Source organism: Pygocentrus nattereri, chromosome 15, assembly GCF_015220715.1.
Source record: "Pygocentrus nattereri isolate fPygNat1 chromosome 15, fPygNat1.pri, whole genome shotgun sequence".
Taxonomy (NCBI): Eukaryota; Metazoa; Chordata; class Actinopteri; order Characiformes; family Serrasalmidae; genus Pygocentrus; species Pygocentrus nattereri.
In genome coordinates this window covers 18,833,022-18,853,929 of record NC_051225.1, presented here as the reverse complement: position 1 = coordinate 18,853,929, position 20,908 = coordinate 18,833,022, and the positions used below count along the sequence as shown (strand labels likewise).

The 20,908-nt window shown below is 39.4% G+C and overlaps 3 protein-coding genes across 6 annotated transcripts in view; 1 reads left to right on the top strand and 2 right to left on the bottom strand.

Moving 5' to 3' along the window:
• The first annotated feature begins 10 nt into the window (after window positions 1-10).
• On the top strand, window positions 11-2,122 carry ncbp2 (nuclear cap binding protein subunit 2). The gene is made up of 4 exons (XM_017717843.2): window positions 11-172; window positions 552-733; window positions 1,505-1,643; window positions 1,830-2,122. The coding sequence occupies exons 1-4, from the start codon at window positions 98-100 to the stop codon at window positions 1,926-1,928; spliced, it is 495 nt and encodes a 164-aa protein (XP_017573332.1). The 5' UTR covers window positions 11-97; the 3' UTR covers window positions 1,929-2,122.
• A 310-nt stretch (window positions 2,123-2,432) lies between these two features.
• senp5 (SUMO specific peptidase 5) lies at window positions 2,433-7,906 on the bottom strand. 3 transcript variants are annotated; one of them, XM_037545639.1, is made up of 10 exons: window positions 7,564-7,906; window positions 6,570-6,693; window positions 5,423-6,447; window positions 5,244-5,349; window positions 5,006-5,153; window positions 4,877-4,924; window positions 4,630-4,707; window positions 4,205-4,507; window positions 4,003-4,053; window positions 2,433-3,855 (listed from the first exon to the last, which is right to left on the bottom strand). In XM_037545639.1, exons 3-10 carry the CDS (start codon window positions 6,240-6,242, stop codon window positions 3,730-3,732), a joined length of 1,680 nt encoding a protein of 559 aa, XP_037401536.1. In that variant the 5' UTR covers window positions 6,243-6,447; window positions 6,570-6,693; window positions 7,564-7,906; the 3' UTR covers window positions 2,433-3,729. The 3 variants fall into 3 exon arrangements, with proteins under 3 accessions (XP_037401536.1, XP_017573329.2, XP_037401535.1); XM_017717840.2 differs by lacking the exon at window positions 6,570-6,693 and having other exon boundaries at window positions 4,205-4,288; window positions 4,370-4,507; window positions 7,564-7,880; XM_037545638.1 differs by lacking the exon at window positions 6,570-6,693.
• A 6,479-nt stretch (window positions 7,907-14,385) lies between these two features.
• Window positions 14,386-20,908, bottom strand: part of anos1b (anosmin 1b) — a 46,006-nt gene continuing 39,483 nt past the window's right edge. For both annotated transcript variants that reach the window (XM_017717845.1, XM_017717844.2), the window contains exons 11-14: window positions 18,059-18,224; window positions 17,684-17,910; window positions 17,146-17,287; window positions 14,386-15,293 (exon numbers count right to left, since the gene is read on the bottom strand). In XM_017717845.1, coding sequence (XP_017573334.1) covers window positions 17,147-17,287; window positions 17,684-17,910; window positions 18,059-18,224 — 534 coding nt within the window. In that variant the 3' untranslated portion in view covers window positions 14,386-15,293; window position 17,146. The remainder of the gene's footprint in view (window positions 15,294-17,145; window positions 17,288-17,683; window positions 17,911-18,058; window positions 18,225-20,908) is intronic.

The following is a 20,908-nucleotide window of genomic DNA, read 5'->3' as shown; positions in this document are numbered from 1 at the left end:
TACTAGCGGCCATTTGGTGTGAACTGCGGATTTAAAAGAAGAAGCAGCCATTCTACCGATCACTGTTTGCATTTGTTTACTAATCTACTAGCTCAATATGTCTATCAAATTAAATGCTCTTTTCAGCGACTCGTATATAGATATAAGTCAATATAGAGACCAGCATTTCAAGGTAAGTATTAGGAAATCGTTTTATATTTACGTGAAAAAATGTTAGCAAACTGAGGACCTTCAGGTAGCTAGCTAACTAACCTAGCTAGCCTGTTAGTAAACTTGCGCGTATGCTATCCTGAGTTTTTGTGTTGGTGCTTCCTACAATATAAGACATCTAAGCATTTGCTGCGATCACACACCGTGGTAAGTCGCTAAGTAAAATAAGTACTATTAACAAGCGAGACAAAAATGTACACCAAACTTGATAGCGTTGACTAAAGAGACCCTTTTAATTTTGCTTAGTTAGCGGTAGCAGGTTATTCATATTCATCAGGCAGTGTTGAGCAATTCAAGTTTGTATTAATTAAAAATACAATTTCGGTGTCTTCTGTTTTTAGGGAAATCGGTATGAGCAAGAAAAGCTGCTAAAACAAAGCTGTACACTTTATGTTGGAAACCTTTCATTCTACACAACAGAGGAACAAGTATACGAGCTGTTCTCCAAATGTGGCGATGTCAAAAGAATCATCATTGGCCTCGACAAGGTCAAGAAGACGGCGTGTGGCTTTTGTTTCGTGGAGTATCCTTCTACACTAAATTCGGGCATGTTGCAGTAGTTGACCTAAACGTGCTTGTCCCTGATCAGTGGTCGTTTCCCCTGACGCCTTTAAAAAAGGGCATTGAGCTGAGAAATCAGGACTCCCAACAAACAAACTGATGGTTGTTTTCTCAGCATTAGGTAGAAGAACCTATACCGTGGAGAAGTGTTTGGAACCTTTTTCAGAAGGTCTGCATAATTCCATTCCAAAATGTTATTCAGAGAGGTTTAGAGTGAAATAGTTGTTGAGGACTATTTGTCCAGCAGAGAATTCTGCACACATGGCTGAATCCAGAATGGCTCTTTAAGACAAAGAGTACTGTGTAGGGTAGTTATGTGCCATTTAAAATTCACAGTTTCATCTATTCAGTGCCTTAACACACAGCATCCTTGTCATCAACTGATATAAGGGAATAAATGAACTAAGCGAGGTAGTGGGCCCCAATAGCAAGATTAATAAACTTTGCTTTTGAGATCTATTCAACTTTTCCACATTAACAGTTTAAAATTTCTCTATAAAATTACAGTGGGCTCTGAAGTGTAGTTATACTTCCCATACGTCCTTAAAAGACAGTTAGTCTTATGCACCCACTGAGATTATTTTTATTTAAAGTTGGTATTAGAAATGTTTTTGCAAGAACATTGTGGTTGAATGAAGTTCGCAAAAACGTAGCTACAAGGATTGCACAACTGTTTAGTTCCTGAGTTACACCTAGTTCAATTAATCATTATAATCCTTAATATAACTGCAAGGTACTATACACGAGCAGACGCAGAACACGCAATGAGATTTGTTAATGGAACAAGACTAGACGATAGGATTATTAGAACAGATTGGGATGCTGGCTTCAAGGAGGGACGACAGTACGGCCGTGGCAAATCTGGTGGTCAGGTAAGAATGTAATCAAGTCTTCATTTTTACTAGTATTGCGTTTGTTTAGGCAAACTGACAGGTTTCATTTTAGAATTAAGATTTGCATGTCTGCTGTCTCTGAATGTCTTCAAGGATGTCTTTGCCCCACAGCCTGACCGTATTTATCCTCACCCTTGAACATGCACTGTACTTTGTTTTTTCCAGGTCCGAGATGAATACAGACAAGATTATGATCCCGCACGAGGTGGATATGGAAAATTGGCACAGCTACAAAGGACACCAGAAGCACCGCACAAATTTTAGCGATGGGATTCTTTACAGGGACATACTGAGCAGTTTTTGTTTTTTTTTTTAATTAATGACAATGAACATTTATGTAATTCCTTTTGAGTTACACTGTGTACGGAAGTTGCCCTGCAGTTTGGAGAGTCTGGTCAAAGGTTTCATCTATTGAGCTTGTTTAATTTTACCAATAAACATCAAGGTGTTTTACATGATGAGGCATGCTGTCTAACAGTTTCTTGGGGCAGACGCTAAAATGAATACCTTGTTGAATCATTGCAGTAAAGACTTTTTTGTTGACTGTATGGCCATGTCTTATCAAACTTTCAGACGAGTTGCATTCAAAGTTTGACTTGAGATCTGTAGAAATTATGGCATCACATGGCATAATTAGCTGTCTTTTTGTAGTATATATTTTATAGTGCGTTTTGTCAGCAAAAAAGTATTGGGCTGTCTGTAAGGAGAAATATACTCCACTCATCAGGACACTCTGCCATTATGGGAAATGAGTTAGAATGCATAACAGGTTATCAATAATGGTTTTATGTGTTTAAATAATGACAAAAATAGTAGTCAAACAAAGAAACTGAAGCATCTCATTGAGGTCATCTTGTTACACTTCAAGTAACTAGAAATACAGTATCCCAAATACCTTTGACATCTTGCATCCTTTATATTTGCTCTAAACTTATTAACCCCTTGTGGTCACTGTAAATGGACACAATGAGTTGGCAATATTCTGAAAAACCATCTGCAACTTACTGCTCCAGCTCCACAATGTAACGCCTCGCTTCATTAGAGATAAGGCATAAACATATGACAGCTTGTCATAATTCTTAGAAACATGGTCTGGTCCAACCTTAATGCAAGCTTTTGTGTCTCACTGCTTTTAAGTATGTATGCTTTACCATTGATTTAATCTGCTCAAGTGATAAAAACGGCATTAGCCAATAAAATTGACTGCTATCAGTTTTAAAGAGAAAACAAAAAATCATAGCCACCACGTTTACATGTGTCCTTGAAATACTTGGAATTTGGAACGGAACTCGTAATAAAGCTACATGCTATAGAAACTGTCATGTCATTGCTTTTCAAAAGCAAAAGATTGAAAAAGTGTCTAGAGTGCTTCTATTAAAGAATACAAAGATAAAAACTTTATGGCCCAAACAGTTCCAGGGTAGAGTTTAAAAGTCTAGATTCTATGGCAAATCTGATACTATTTTAAACAAACTGATGTAGAGATACCGGTTTTTGTGTCAAGTTCTGCTATTATAAAAAAAAAAAAAAAAAAAAAAAAAGTTCTTCATTATCAGTACATTCATTTAAAAGCTTGTCTTTGTTAAATGCTTGTTTGTACCACATCCAAAATGCAGTCAAAACTATACAATGTAGATCCTTCAAGTATCATGCTGTGGAGCACTGAGTGCATACTTGTTGAAAAGAAACCTGATAGAACCACAAGGTTTGCGATATGGCTAAAACCATCTAACAAGCTGCAGAGGCTTGACACTCAAGAAGACGAACCAAAGACAAAACAATTTGATGCTTATTCTAATGGTTGCCACAAGTCATTGCTTTCAATAGCCAGTGCGCACATAAATCTGTGAGTGATGAAAGGCCTTTTCAGTTGCTGAACCTTCAATATAAAAATGGGAATGGTTGGAAAGGCTGATGGTTTGGCATCTCCATCCAAAATACTGAACTACGAGTTATATCCAGGTATATGACCATGTGTAGGTCTTTTGCCCACAGTTCCCACAAGAAGAAAAAAAAAAAACGAGAAGTCCATTCACAAGCAAATGCGCAAAGAACGTCTTTAAGCTTAGACTTGCTTTTTTAAGTCAGTGAGCTTGCAGTCACAGAGCTCCTTGTATATCCTTTTGCGGACTTTAGGAATGTCCTCTTGTGTGAACAGCAATGGTTGTTTAAATGCCAGGCACTTGCAGTACTACAGAGGAAAAAACAGAAATAAGTCTTCAGTCATGGGGACATCATGTGAATTACAATGAGGAAAACAAGAGTCATGATCACATTTCCTGAAAGTCTCAAGATTTGTGCACTGTATATACTGATAATACTCAAATGTATACCTTACCTCCAAGACAAAAGCTCCACAGTCATTATCATTCTTTTGTTGTGGGATAGTCTAAAAAAAAAGAAGGGCAGTAATAAATTATTTACAACTTAAGTCTCAATGAGTTGAGATGATCAACGGTTGACAGCACATAATTTATATATCTTTAAATGTGATGTTCAAGTCACAGATTCAACCAAAAACAAAACTAGACTAGACAAACCTTGTTGACAGTCATCTTCCAGCCTTTTTGGAAATTAGCATGCTTCTTTTCCTTTGCCTCAGCTAACATGTATTTCTCAATGTTCTGTTGAGAAGTATAGCTTTGAATACAATCATAAGGCAGGGAGCACAAAAATCCACCAAGTTGCATCAGTCTTACACTTACATCAACCGCAAACTTGAATAATATTCCTTGGGAGTCATAGAAGTTTATGTTTTGCTTGGAGATGTCCACTGTTATCAAGGACCAGTGGATCTCCAAGTGGAGGGGAATCAGCAGCAATCTCTTAGAGAATAAATCCACCTATACACCATCAGAAAAGATTAAATCTGGCAGGGACGGCAATGCAATTTCATAACCCTGATTTCTAATTAACAAGTTACACTTGTGTAACTCCCATAGGACACTGTCTGCTAATGATTTACCTTTTTGGTCCACCTCTTCACTCCTTCATAGCCTTTTCCTACAAGCTGTCTATAAAAGAAACTGTTGAAGAAATGTACCTAAAACAAAACCACCACAAAACCACAAAAAGGAAAAAAAAAAAAAAAAAAAAAAAAAAAGTTAACAGTTTTGGTGTAATTGACAAATCTGTTTGAACTAAACTCTCACAAAACCAAACTGATATCAGAAAAACATGATATAACATCCTCCACCATTCATGCATTATACCTTATGGTTCGTAGCTTCCATAATTAATTCACCATACATGTTTATAACCTGTAAAAAATAAAGACATTAACATTAGTTTCTTAATATTTCTTAGATAAAAAATTCTAAGTGCACACTTTCATAGCCCACCTGGTCATTGACCCAGTTTTGGTCATCAAGTGTTGAAAGGTCATCAAGCGCCAGAGTGTGTTTGTTATAGGTCACTTTGAAAAAGTGCATAGGCGCACAAGCCAAGCTAGCCTTGTACTTCATCACCTCTGTGTGTATCATTTTCTTTCTGCATGAAGAAGAATAATGGGAAGTAAGTAACTGAATAGTGTTTTTTTTAAATAGACAATTTGCTTAGGTAAGATGAAAATGAACCTGCCTGTCCTTAAAATCAGCATTTAAATGCTTGTTCAGGTACTCGAGAATGTCCTCCTCACACAGTGGAATGAAACTCCCATACTTCTCATACAAATTCTCAAGGAATTCTGGAAAAATAAAATGGCACATTTAAAGAACAGAAATCCACTTTAAGTGCTATAGGGATCAACCAGGCCATACCATGAATGAGTTCTACAATTTCTTCATTCTGGATTTCTGTTGAAGGTGGCTGAGGAACATCTAGTGGCTCTTCTGCTGCACAGGCTGCAGGGCGCTTGCAGTAGCGGTGGTCCCTTAAAGCCTTGACATTTAGGTAAATGGCAGAAATAGGATGTTCAACTTCCATGGCATCAGTTTCTGCTATCTGATCTGAGTCCCTGCTATTGCTCTTTATAACAGGGCTTGCAGATTTTTCTGTGCAGTCACTGTGCACGGGTGGACCAACATGTATACAGTCAAGAGGTGTTGCAGGGTTAGCCTGTAGAGGATCACTGTTTGTGTCCAAAGAGTCTTGTGTTGGATGAGTGTGTGTGATAGAAGTGGGCTCTTTGGAGTCAGTGAGTGAAGTGAAGTCAGTATCTTCGCCTTTACTGTTTGTTTCCGGAATGTCCCCTTGGCTAGGTATAATGCCATTGTGCAGAACAGTTGAGTCACTGACCAGAGGCACAATTTGATTTCCACATAGTGCTGTGGATGGTTCAGGACATGTTACTGGTTGCATCTCGCACACAGTCATTGCATCTGCCTCTGCCACTGAAACCAAATCTACAACATTAGAAATGACTTGTTTATCAGCTGCTACTCCCACTTCACTTGCAACCTCTTTCTTCTTCCGACCCCGTTTCTTTGTGACCTGGTCATGGCCCAGCGCGTGGGGCTTGCTGTTTGGTCCACAGCAGTCACACAACTTAGGCATGCGTTTCCTCCGTGAGCGGCCATTCTCTGCCATCTGAGAAGCCGACTTTGCCTGGTCGGAGCCGTTATGAACTTGGACCCTCATATCCAACCTTACCCATTCCTCCTTGGGCCTCAATCTGCCCTTGCCTGCAGGTTTTAGCAGGTCTCGATCATTGGCCTCCTCCAATATGGACCTCAAACTTGAAGTAGTTACGTAAGGTGAAGTTACAAGAATTTTGCCAGAGGTACTTGATCTTCTGCTTCTAGAAGACTGACCAGTAAATCCTATACTCAACTCATGAAGGGACCTGGCAACAAAAAGAGATAAACAGTGTGAATGATGCGGATTCCTGTGTTTTTTTGCACACTAGTCTATTGGTCTACTGGTCACAGCCAAACCATTACAAAGACACATGGAGAATTAGCTTACCATGAAGCACATAGTCATGCGCACTAACCCACAGAACTCCCTCGATGCAAAATATATTCATTCAAAATAATGGAAACCCAGTTTCTTAAAGGTGTAAGATTCATTAAGAAAATAATAGCCCAATCTAAACAAAATAAAGATAAATACAAGCCAATTTAGACAGCTTTGATAACACAATGTAAAATGTACAGCCACAACTGTGCTTTTGTGAGTAGGAAATAACACTGATCTGATTTATACTCTGAGCATACTGCTTCATCAAACTCTGAGAAACAGTGGGAACTTTAAAAAAAAAAAAAAAAAAAAAAAAAAAAAAAAAAGAGTTCTGTATCCACAGACATTTGTAGCTAGATTAACCTAAGTGTACAAAGACCCATGAGCCCCATTAAAGCTGTTAATTAAAGGCCTCTGGTATTCGGCTGCCCAATAATCGTTATGGCTTGACTGGATTATACTTCCCTTATACAGCTATACTGACTGGGTTACATTTCTCTTCAGTCATTTGAATTAAGCAACGTTAACGGATCATTTCAATAGATAAATAACTTAAAATGAAATCAAAGGGGTGCCATTTCGAGCACTGAGGACAACACTGAACACCTGGAAGACGTTTTAAGCTAACAAAGCGACAGCTACCTACGTTAGATATCTAGTTCTGTTCACCCCACATTTAAACACAATTACAGCTGTAGCTCCTTCTTAACACAAACAACCCAGGGCAGCTAAGGAGAGCAGCACTTGAAGCCGAACTGGCTCGTATGACTCAACCTCTCGATATTGAATGGTGTCTACCAGCAGTGTTTACACCTGACGAGGCTGCACAAATAGCCAACACGAATAAATACTGAGTAGTTTTGTTTCCCACAGTGGCAACATGAGTGAGCTAGCTAGCAAGTTAGCTAACTGCGTTGTCGATAAGCTAACCGGCTAATCTTATGCATGCACCGAGGGAACAAATAAGTAAACTGCACAGCGGAGGAAGTTCAGAACATACCTTGCTTGGAAGTTAGCCAGCTAGCTAACTGACCAAACTGAGGTTATATCGACAGCTAGCTAACGCTACCGAGTGGAACTGCAATTGCAAAGTATATATCCAGTAACTTGACGTTTGCATTCGTGGACGTACATGTGGACACAACGTGCACACAAAGCACTGTTAAGGCAATCCAATCACATCGGAACAAAACCCATTGAACGTTTATCTTTATATTTATAACACGGTTTTCCACCGTTGCGGCTGCAAAGAGATTCGGTCGCTTGATGTTTGCGTCATTTGGACCATCCAGTTGCTGGCGTCTCCTGCTGTTAAAATCGCCCTCTAGTGAGTAGCGGAGCTGTGGACACTCGTCGTTGCTCGAAGGCAGTTTCACAGCTGTGACGGGCCTTTGCTGTTACACATTTAAACAGAGTACACTTAACCAGTCTATACTAGACTGTGCTTATTACGTAAATTGAACAGAGCACATTGTCCTGATGTCTTCAGCGCTTGGTCTGTAGACGATGTAGACTAGTAACTGAGTTAGATTTATGCCGTGGTGGACAGTAAATAAGTAAATAGTATCCGTTACTGTGCTTAAGTAGTTTTTCGTGCATATTTACTTAAGTATTTACAATTTTGGCGAATTTTTACTTTCACTCCACTACATTATAAAGTCAAATATCTGACGTTTTATGAAATCTGTCGTTCCTTTTGGTTTATGTGTGTATAAAAACATAACATGTAAAAACTTTCGGCTGCTCCCTTTAGGGGTCACCACAGCGGATCATCTGCCTCCATCTTGCCCTATCCATTGCCTCCTCTACTTTTACACCAACCATCTCCATTTTCCACCTTCACTACATCCATAAACCTTCTCTGAGGTCTACCTCTTCTCCTTCTACCCGGCAGCTCCATCTCCAACATTCTTTGACCAATATATCCACTATTCCTCCTCAACACATGTCCAAACCATCTCAACCTGGCCTCTCTGGCTTTATCTCCAAACTGCTCCACCTTCACTGTCCCTCTGATCTGCTCGTTTCTAATCTTGTCCATCCTTCTCACTCCCAACGAAAATCTCAGCATCTTCATCTCCGCCACCTCCAGCTCAGCCTCCTGTCTTTTAGACAGAGCCACAGTCTCCAAACCATACATCATAGCAGTACGCACTACTGTCTTGTAAACCTTCCCTTTCACTCTTGCTGCTATCCTTGGGTCACACATCAGCCCTGACACCCGTCTCCACCCATTCCATCCTGCCTGCACCCTCTTCTTCACCTCTTTTCTACACTGTCCATTGCTCTGGATGGTTGACCAAGATATTTGAAGTCATCCACCTTTACGACCTCTACTCCTTGCATCTTCACCTTTCCACCTGCCTCCCTCTCATTCACACACATGTATTCTGTCTTGTCTCTACTGACCTTCATTCCTCTCCTCTCCAGTGCAAACCTCAACCTCTCCAGATTCTCTTCTACCTGCTCTCTACTCTCACCACAGATTACAATGTCATCTGCAAACATCATGGTCCATGGAGCCTCCTGCCTGACCTAATCTGTCAACCTGTCCATCACCATTGCAAACAAGAAAGGGCTCAAAGCTGATCCCTGATGTAACCCTACCTTCACCTTGAAACCATTTGTCACTCCAACTGCGCACCTCACCACTGTCTCACTATCCTCATACATGTCCACCCTAACATACTTTTCAGCTACACCTGACTTCCTCATACAGTACCACAGTTCCTCTCTTGGCACCCTATCATATGACTTCTCTAGATCCACAAAGACACAATGTAGCTCATTCTGACCTTCTCTGTACTTCTCTACCAACACTCTCAATGCAAAAATTGCATCTGTGGTACTCTTTCTGGGCATGAAACCAAACTGCTGCTCACTTGTCTGAACCTCTCGCCTTAGCCTTATACAAATGCTTTCATATTATAGTAAATTTGTTTTGGCTAGTTTATGTTTGTAAACAGAGACCTACAGATCAATACTGTAAAGGAAAACTCATTTGTGATCCTGAGTTTAAAGCCAGTTTTTATTAAACAAACTTGTAACTAAGTTGTAAATAAATCTTAAGCTCAAACTTTGCTTGTTTGTAAAGTGATTTCAGAGCCACTACCTGATGGAAACTGTTTGCCTTCAGTGTTTTGTGCTTATGATAATTTTAATAGACATCAACGTCACTAATTAATGACATTCTATTAAAAGACTGGTATACCAAGAGAGACACTGGAGTATTTTCACCTAAAATGAGCTCATGAAGCAAGTCTTGTTATAAAATGATAACAGGACATCAGAGCCATAATTAATCTTTTAGTACTTTTACTTTTGATACTGAAGTACATTTAAAGGCAAAAACCTTTGTACTTTTACTCAAGTGGAGGTCTAAATGTAGGAACTTCTACTTTGGTAATATTTTACCTTGGGTTTCTCTACTTAAACTCAAGTACATGGTGTGTGTACTTCATCCATCACTGGATTTATGGAACGCTATTTATGAAACATGACATCACGAAATAGCTGTACTAAAATCCAGATTGAGATGTCTGGTGTTCAGGGCGAAGATGAATGTGGCAGAAGAGCCTGTCTACGCTGAGCGAAAGCAAGATTCAAAATCCAGATAATGGTACTGTGCAAGAATGCTAAGTGTCAGAAAATGGACTGCCAGGAAAATGTTCTATTTGTTTTTCTTTTTTCATACAAATGCAACTCAAAACAAATATGTACACTTCTTCATTACGGAAATTCTCCAGGTCTTTCAGCATCCAAAGTCCACTTTTTTGGACTCACTCTAAAGGTTTTTAATAGGGTTAGGTCACAGGACTGGGATGGCCATATCAGAAGTACTGGTAACAAGGTTCCCAGGGCATTTGGAGGAAATGAAATGAAATGAAATGAACCTTTATTGTCATTACATATTGTACTTGTACATTTGCGCAACGAAATTGGTTTACAGTCCCCCCCTCCCCTCTTGGTGCAATAGAAATAGAAAGTTAAAATATAAAATAGAAAGGTTTTAAAGTATAAACAAATTAAATAACAGATTAGAGCTATGGTTAACTACACAGCATAAGCATAAATTAACTAAGCTCTCCTATTTACACACTAAGCTTTCCTATATACACAAGTGATTTCCTATATACACAGTGAAGAATTGACATTTGCAGCATCAATTATTGCACATTATATTTAATTTTTAGCAGCATGGGTCATTGCACTTATCCCTGTAGGCAGACAGAAACATCTGCCCACCAGTGAACTGTATAGTTTTTGTTTAACAGGGATATGTCCCTGTTATAAAAACTGTCCCTCAAACGGTTTGTCCTTGTTTTGAGGTGTCTGTAACGTCTGCCTGAGGGCAGCAGTTGAAACATCCTATGTTCTGGGTGTGTACTGTCCTTGATGATTGTGTAAGCCCTCCTGAGACAACGAGTTCTGTAAAGGTTTTCCAGGGAGGGGAGGGAGTGTCCAATAACCTTCTGTGCCGTGTTGATGACCCTTTGTATGGCCTTTTTGTGTGCTATGGTACAACTGGAGAACCACACAGAGATACAGTACATCAAAACGCTCTCAACGGAGCAGCGGTAGAAGACAGTCAAATGTTTCTTTTCCAGATTCAGCTTCTTAAGCGTTCTTAGGAAATAGAGACGCTGCTGGGCCTTCTTCACTACCGCTGAGGTGTTAGAACCCCATTGGAGATCTGCATCCATATACACCCCCAGGAGCTTGAAGCTGGACACCCTCTCCACACAGTGTCCATCAATGTAGATTGGCTGCAAGTTGGACTTCCTCCTTCTGAAGTCTACAATCAGTTCTTTGGTCTTAGAGGTGTTGATGACCAAGTTGTTCTCTGAGCACCACTCCACTAGCCTTTGAACCTCCTCCCTGAATGCCGTTTCATTGCCATCAGAGATCAGTCCGACTAGAGTGGTGTCATCAGCGAACTTGATTGTGACGTTGTCCGAGTGGCTGCTGACACAGTCATAGGTGTACAGAGTGTAGAGGAGTGGGCTCAGCACACAGCCCTGAGGAGAGCCAGTATTAATGCTGAGAGCTGTGGAGAGATGTGAGCCAACTCTAACTCTCTGTACATGGTCTGAGAGGAAGTTTCTTATCCAAATGCAGATGGTGTAAGGAAGACCAATGTCTATTAGTTTGACAATCAGTCTGTCTGGGAGTATGGTGTTGAAAAGCAGAGCTAAAATCAACGAAGAGCAGCCTGGGATAGTGCCCCTGCAGTTCCAGGTGGGAGATGGTGGCATGGAGCGCTGTTGCTATGGCATCTTCTGTTGATTTGTTCTGTATGCAAACTGAAGTGGGTCGAGGGTAACTGGGAGGCAAGACCTGATGCGGTGTCTCACCAGTTTCTCAAAACACTTCACGACGTCTGGCGTCAGGGTGACTGGTCTGAAGTCGTTTAGGCCGCCGATGCTGGCCTGTTTTGGGATCGGCACGATTGTGGCTGATTTCAGACATGGCGGGATGAAGGACTGGGATAGGGATGCATTGAAGATCTTGGTAAAGACTCCAGCCAGCTGGTCTGCACATTTTCTGAGGACCCATCCAGTGACTCCGTATGGTCCAGCAGCCTTCCTGTGGTTCACCGCCTTCAATGTTCTCCTCACCTCATATTCCTCCACCATGAAGCTATAAACACTGCAGTCAAATGGTGGAACTGCTGCTGTTTCTGATCTTTCCTTGTCAAAACCTGGTTCAGCCTCTCCTCCAGAATTGGGTCATTGTCTGTCTTTGCTGTGTTGCTGGGTTTGTAGTGGGTGAGATGTTGGACCCCCTGCCACACTTGCCTTGCATTGTTGGTGCTGAAGTGGTCCTCTATCTCCCTTTTGTATTCCAATTTGGCTTTAATCCCTAATCCCCCACTTCAGGTCAGTTTATTCATCCAGGGTTTCTGGTTGGAGTAGATCCGGCAACATTTGTCCACAGTGACGTTTTCTACACAAAAGTTGATGTAGGAAAGCACAGAATTGGTATACATCTCCAGATCCTCATGCTCAAATACAGTCCAGTCTGTATTCCAAAACACATCCTCCACCATACTTAATGATGGACATAAGGTTAGTTTATGTATAACCATCCTTTTTACACCAAACACGTTTTGATTTTCGTCTTATCTGATCTTAGATCCCTTTTTTTTGCCTAAGTTCTAGTGCGTCTAGCAAACTCCAGGCGCTTATGTTTGTGGTTACATAAAGCATACCTTCTGACTACACTGTTGGCATGTAAGCGGTGTCTAATTGTAGCTTTGGAGACTTGGTGACCCCAAAATACCACCATCTTCACTGCTGTCCAACTGTGATCTTTTGCCTCTAACCATTCTCCTCACAGTGCACATGGGCAAAGTACACTTGTGCCCTTTTCCAGGCAGATGCACTGCAGCACTAAAGCACCAATTGTTTTAAACTAATTAATTGTTGTCCTAACAGTGGATATTGTTCATTTTCAGGAATCTAGCTGTTCTTATATAGCCGTTGTCTAATTCATGAGTCAACACAATTTTTCGCTTTCTTAGACCAAATTACTGACATTTACAGATTCACCAAAACCTTTGAAGGGATATAGATTTTCTCCCAAAATAAAATATGTTGTTTTAATTACCCAACGACGAAAAAGGTGGCAGCTGCAACTGTGGCAGAAGCAAAATCCAGGGCATGGGAGGAGTTTGGTGAGGCCTTGGAAAAAGACTTTCATTCGGCCTCAAAGAGGTTCTGGACAACTGTCCGGCGACTCAGGAGGGGTCGGGGTGGCTGCGCCCAAGCTGTATTCGGCAAGGGTGGAGAAACTCTGACTTCAAATGAGGATATTGACGGTTGGTGGAAGGAGCACTGTGAGGAACTTCTTAATCTGGGAGACGTGCCTCCCTCACGGGAGTCAGGGCCAGAGGCTTCTGGGGTGTCAAGTTCCATTTCCCTGGAGGAGATCACTGAGGTAGTTGGTAAGCTCCTCAGTGGTAAGGCACAGGGGGTGGATGAGATCCGTCCAGAAATGCTTAAGGCTCTGGATATTGTGGGGCTGTCATGGCTAACACGCCTTTGCAATATTGTATGGACCTCGGGACCATGTTGAAGCTGTGATAGCTGCAAAGGGTGGGCCAACTTCGCATTAAACCCTATGGGTTAAGAATGGCATGTCAAATGTACACTACATCTACAAATGTAGTGTATATATATATATATATATATATATATATATATATATATATATGCCTCATACATTTCAAGTCATAAATTAAAAATCATCTATGTTAAATAATAATAATTTGTTAAATGTATTTATGTATGATTGTTGTATGTATTATGTATGAAAAATACTGAAATGGTTTAGGAGTATCCCTAATTATTAACACTTGAGATCTATAAATATGCATGATTATGCAAATTGTAAATGCAAGAAATATTAATTTCCTATCTAGGATAACGTTAGATACTGGGGCTAACCAGAATATAAAAAAACATTGACTAAACTAATAGCGCCACTGATGGATTCAAATGATTTTTTAAGCCTGTATACCCATAAAACACCAGTCTTAAGTATATACACACACATCAACTTAGAAAGGACTTGCTTATTAGTTGGATCAGTTTTGTTGGGAACAGGGACATCATCAAAACATGTAAGGCAAACAAACTAATGGAACCATTGGTCTATAGTATGTTGGATGAAACGACAAAACCGTTCATTTTATCACATGGAGGTGTGATGGTCCAATGGATGGTCTAATCTTTTATATAGCTATGCATGTGTTGAAAAAATGAACCATCAAAGTTTGTGTGGTCAGCGTAATCCAATCAACACAATAACCAATCAGAAATTTCATTGACTTTAAAATTTATTTTGTAACATTGATGGCCCCTAAGTAACACAACATCAAGTGCAATATTTACATAAAGTGAAACGTTTTTGTACAAAGTGAAACTGCCACAATGTGATTGAATGTGTCTGGCAATGTAAGTACAATGCTTTCATTGAACTGGCACTTTAAGCATTGATGAACATCTTCCTTCATAATCATGTTTCAAAAGCTGCACAACATTGTTTCCAAAGAGTTTTTACTCATGTCATTAGTCATAATTAGCTTGTGTATACACCTTGAACCTGATATGGGTTCATTTTGCTGTCTCAAAAAACATGTAGCTGTTATGCTGTTTAATTAATTATAATAAATTCAGAGAGCTTATTTAATTTAATATAGGCCTAATATGTTTTCTATGTTAATGGGAGAATGAAGCACAATGTAATAATAATAAGCTAAATATGCTCAGAGTCAACAATGACATCAGAATCATGGACGCTTTACAGGTTATAGCAGGTCACAATAAATATTTCTATATTAAAGTGTTTGTGTGGACTGTAAAAATGTAAAGCTGAAAAATAATTTAGAACAATGCTTGCACAGCTCAAAATGTTCTGGATTCAGAGATACAGGACAAGTATTTATAGTAATACATTTAACAGGATAAGAAAATAAACAATACAAAGCTATGACTACATACTACATACATCAGTGCTACACATTTTTACGTGTTAAAGTAGGATTAAATTATGTTTCAAACATCTCTGAACAATTAACTTACAGAACATGACATTTTCATGATGCTTTTGGTTCGTATTTAAACCTTATCATGCAACACCAGCAGATGAAATGCATGTTGGCATGGAGTGGAGAGATATCAGAACAAGGAGAAACTTCATGATGATGCCTCAGAACTGTACAAGAGCCTGCAATTAGAAGTTAGTATTAGTAAACAACAGAACAATATTCTAGGAAACACCACTGCAAGAAATATCAAACCAAAAAACATCTTGAGCAGTCAACAGGCATTTGGGTATGTGACTAAGAGGAAAAAACCCCTCCAGTTTCACAAATTTGTACCACATATTTATTATTCTATGAGATCAGCAGTTTAATCCCTTCAAATCTGGCTTGCAACATGAGTGAATGGCAAGACTGAATGGCAAGACTGAATGGCAACCTTCTGCTGCATTTGGAAGCTGAGGTTCCACCACTGGTGTGAGCTCAGCATGGGCTTTGAAGTTATGTTATTCATCACAATCATACTAATGGCATTCACATGCTTTGAGTTTTCCTCTGAGGACGTTCACTTCCATCACTGTTTTCCAGCTTTTTCCACTGTGTAATCATTTAGACTCCATCTACACCTTCACAGTGTGAACAGCATGCTAAAAGAATAGCTTGGGCTTAGATCAAAGCGCTATTATTGCTGATGTAAATAATCCTAATGTAACTTTGGCAGCAATTAAAATTAAAGACTTTTCTGCCATCTGGATGTGACTTTCCTGCTAGCGCCCGACCTGTACAATGCTCAAATGTGATTCCATGCCCTTATGGTTTTGATATTCATATGGTTTTGGTGTAGTTACCGTTATGATGAAGGTAAGGACTTAGTTATAGTGGGTTAGAATTGCAAAGCAGTGGAAAGAGCTATGGAATTTACATCAATCTAAACCTACTTAAGAACTACCCACCAAAAAATCTAATTTGCATATGTTTCCACATTTCTCAAACAAAGAGATCAGCCAAGACGGTGTTTTGGTGTCCAAAGTTTTCTTCTTCAGTTTTGCACAGGGGCTATATGGCTAATGTAGCTAAAAGGTAAAGGATGTCTGTAGAACTACTTGAATTAGATTAGTTTTACATAATTATTACTAGTATTTCTCAGTGATTTGAGTCCCATCCAAATCTTCCATGTCATACATTTTTGCAGACTATGTGCTCCTGTGTCAGTTAAGATTATGGTGGCTTTTACCTTCTATTAAAAAAACAGTAGAAATAACCTCAAGGTTCATTATTCATGTGTCAATTGTCATGTCGGTAAAAATTCCATCATATCCAGTAGAACAAAACTGTCCAAGTTTTGTCTTAAAATATGGAAGCCCTTGAAGAAAGAAGCCCTTGGGTTCTCTATGACCCAAACCAAGCTGACACGTATTACCTTACATCTAGCATACGGCTCTGAGCAATGAAGCATGTAAGAAAAGTTGATTTTGTAAAGTGATGTTGGCTGTAAATTCCAAAAGCTAATGACAATAGCACATTGTATTATTAATGGTATTGCATTATCCTAAGACAACTAATGAGATGGATATGCTTTCTACTTGTAAGCAGCATAACATATCACATATAGAACCATTTGGTGTGGCAGCAATGCATAACCTAAGCAGCCAGTCCTATCTCTGTAATTTATATAGGGATTTCTTATCCAGTCATAAATATTACAGCAGTCATGCGATACAATGTCATTTCCCCACCTCCCCACTGTAAAACGTATGCCATCCAAATGGTACTTCTGTCACCCAAAGTTTTGTGAAAGACACAGACATCTACTACATTAGATTGTGGCTGCACTCCAAAAGCAAATAACTAAACTTCAGACACCAAACACGTACAATATATGCTCAGTTTCCCAAAAGCACTGTACGCTAATCAGCTTTAGTTTCATAGGGTAATTCCTATGCTACAACATTTTTACTGAATCAGAAATATCTATGAACATATTACTGATGTTTTGACTGTTTGTCTTGGAATAAGATTTTGGGAATGATGCTGTACCTCAAAGTGGTGTGTCATTAAGCTGTGGAGTATGTAGTGTTCGGACTACTGAAGGGCCACTGCCTGCTTCAGACAGCACCTGGACCTGCACCTTATACACACTCTCTGGCTGCAGCTGCTCCACTCTGAGTGAGAGCTGACTCTGTAAGAGAGAAAGAAAAGCAATAGTCATCACTAGTCACTGGCCAAAGACATTGCTTCTCACCACAGCCATGTGCTGAGAGAAGAATGATATTTAGTTCCTCCAGGCCCTCCAGAAAACATGAAAAAGACAAATGTGCAGTCTTAGGCAGCAATGGTTATTGTAGATATATTATGTGTTATTCATCAAGTAACAATGCAGGGACCCGCTAACACCTAACTAACCTAGGAATATATGTCTTATTTTACTCTCCATTCTCACTGTAAGCATCAAATAGAAGATTCACAAGATCTTTTCCTGGGACTCCCAACTGTGGGAGTCTATTCCATTCCCTACCTGGTTTGTTGTGAGCTCTTTTAAAAGCATTCAGAGGAGAACAAATGTAGAATAACTTACAGGTGCCAAATTCAGCATTTGAGAGATGAGTGCGTCTGTAGATTCATTCACAGCGCTGCCAGAGACTTTGACCCAGGAGAATTGGAATCCTGTGATAGGTGTCTGACCTGGGGCAGAATCAGACACCTGCCAGCTAAACAGGCCCTCCAGGGAGTCGTTAACTCTCTGAAACACTGCAATCAGCTTCTCAGGGCGCTGCAGTATTTTCTTCACCTGCAGATGGCGCTCTACAGCAAAGAAAAGCATCATCAGTGATGTGAAAGACCTGTATTGCAGGCAATTTACAGCAAATGCTTCTAGATTTAAAACCATTTATATTTTTAAATCACTAGTTTGGGTTTTCTATTCACATTGACTTTAAAAATCTTTCCTTACCATCCCGGCCACAGGATAGTGGTTTCTTTCGGCCTTTCACTGCTGAGCAATGTGGGGTAGTGACGGAGGTCACAGCACCTTCCCTCTGTCCATGTTCAGAAAAGGGCATCACAGCCACCTTGTACTTACAGGCAAAGAGAAGGCCTGTGATGACAAAATGTGTGCCCTAGGAAAATATGACAGGGAGAATGTAATAAATCAAGACACTAGCTTAAGTTACAACTCCACATGAAAGCAAGCAAACTGTATGAGGCAGGACTCAAGATATGAAAAGGAAGAATAAAAGACCAGCAAAATACTCTTTAAGGGAAAGACCACAAAACAAAAACCTCAAGGAGTGGAAAATAAACTGTGTGGAAAGTGTGATTAAATTGAGCCACTGGAATTACAAGTTAATCTGCTCTCCTGATGGGAAATCAGATATCCATCTCTTTATCTGGAATGTATTTATGCCATGAAAAGAAAGACAGTAGTCTACTTTTCACACATTTTCATTACCTTTGTTACCAGCCCATGACGGATTGCGCTTGGAAACATAACTCTCTTGGCTGCAATACCATTAAGTGCCATATATATCTAGATTTGAGCACAGACTTTATGAAAACACAGGATAAGACATTGTGCAGGTCTTCATAATGACCTCATGCCTTCATTGTTAGCCACTGAAAGTATAAAAAATATACTTCAGTACTTATGTTCTTCTCTTTCAGTTTAGATCACTTCATCTGTGTTTCTGTCTTTTTATCTTATGAAAGTATGTCCCTGTAGCAGACGTTATAAGTTTGGCCTAGAAGTTTCATTTCTGTTGGCCTTCATAGTTTTACATTTATTGTATTTGTGTTTTGTAATATAATGCAATTTTTGTTCATTATTTTATTATAAGTTAAGATTTGTTGAAAACTGAATGAGACAATATTGCTACCTTTGCTATTTAAGAACCTGTCAAAGCTACTGAATAAATATTTTCTTTGGAGCCAAAAGGTGAGCTGAGCCAACTGATCTAACTCATTGAAACGAGCCAGAAGCCTTGACGCTGTGATCTTTACAGCACATCTACTACCTACACAAAACGGATGTTCCCCATGGTTGTAATTTCTCAACTCAATCAAATTAAAAGCTGCTTTTGGGAGATTTTTCTGCTGTACGAGAGTGTCTTGTTTTGCATAGCATCCGTTTTGGCAGCCTGTTAAAAGGTAAGTGCATGAACCTACATTTTGGTTTTAATTTCATGAAGCCTTATTGGTAATAATGCCAGTGTGCTGCAATATGTAGCTAAGCCTGACATTGGTTGTTCCTGTGATGTACCTGTGCAGCATGGAGTAATAGCCACTTTTTAATTCAACAGATACTGAGATTTGATAGCTATGTAGGGTAGTTATAGGCAAATTTTCATGCCATTGCCTGAAAATACAGTAATGTTTGAGGCCAGTGGAATGCATTGCTGAAAAAAATGTCTTATGTCTTCACACATAATGAAGCGGTGGGCTATTCAGGCCAAAATCTGTCCTTGCACAAGTCCTCCTAAATCAAAATCCTGGTCACATTTTTTTAAAGAAGCTAATTTTGTTCACACTATAGAACCCTGATAAAGTGTATATTGTTAAAAGTATCCACTCTGTAAAAAGAAACTTTTTTCAATAGCAGACTATGTGGTCATCATTACTAAGATGAACTTGTGTGACTAACTTACATTTATTTGTTTAACCCACATTAGGCTGCCAAAACTTTTTTGAAAGGGAAAACAGCCTACATTACATTCATGTATGATGGAAGACAGAACGACTTACAGCCTAATTAGAATGACTAACAGTCTAAACATGTTACTAAGGCAACTAACAGCAATAGGAGTCTTATCTAGGGACTCTTGGTTCTATCCCAAGCAGAGAATCAAACCTCAGTCTGCTGGGTAGAACTGTTAGCTAAAGACAAGAAGGTATTTATTAATTATTTGTGGAGACATGATGTGTTTGACAATAAAAATGTCACCATGTGGTCTTTTGCTTGCAATCTGTACGACACAGCAAGTAACACTTCTGCTCTCCACCCAGCAGGGGTCTGATTCCCTGCCCAGGCAAGCAAATCATGTTGTACCAGTAAGCATCTGAAAGTAATGGTTAGTAAAGAATTGAACTCCTAAAGCTACATTACCTATCCTCTCTAACATGATTAGACTAGAAGCCATTCTGGATTAGAGCATCTGCCAAATGCTGTAATATGCTTAATATAACATAGGCAATGTTTTTTTCAGAAAAAAAAATATTTTATTGCCATTAAATGAACAAAAACATCTAAGCAGATTAAACAAATGAACATTAGTAAGCTGTTGAGAAAACTTAAAAATCTTAATGGATGATGCTTTAAAATTTTGAGTTTTCTCAACATTTTTTTAAGTACTGATCATTTTTAATTAAGGACTCGCTATAGCTTGCTACTTGCTACTTAAGCTATAGTTACAGATGCTGTTACTGAATCAAATGGCAGGGGGACTTTATTCAAAGAGCAAATGCCTACCATCCTTTGGACATATATATGTGTATGGCACATTATCCTTTCAAGGACTATTTGTAATAATAATTCTCTTCCACCTAAAATGAATACATCTTCAATTCAATCAGACAATAAAGGCTGTTGTGGCTAAGTGAGATACTGATGTGGCTGTCCAAAGATCATGCTAGTCTGCTGCTTGAAAAGTAAACAGTTCCTGCCCAGTGCATTCGTATGTTTATTAAACAATACACAACTTCTCTCCTGTTCTTGCTGGCTGCTGGTTCAAACCCAAAGTGACTGAAAGTCATCCAGGGTGCCTGATATCCACCAACACTTTATCGCTTGCTATATTATATATGTGTT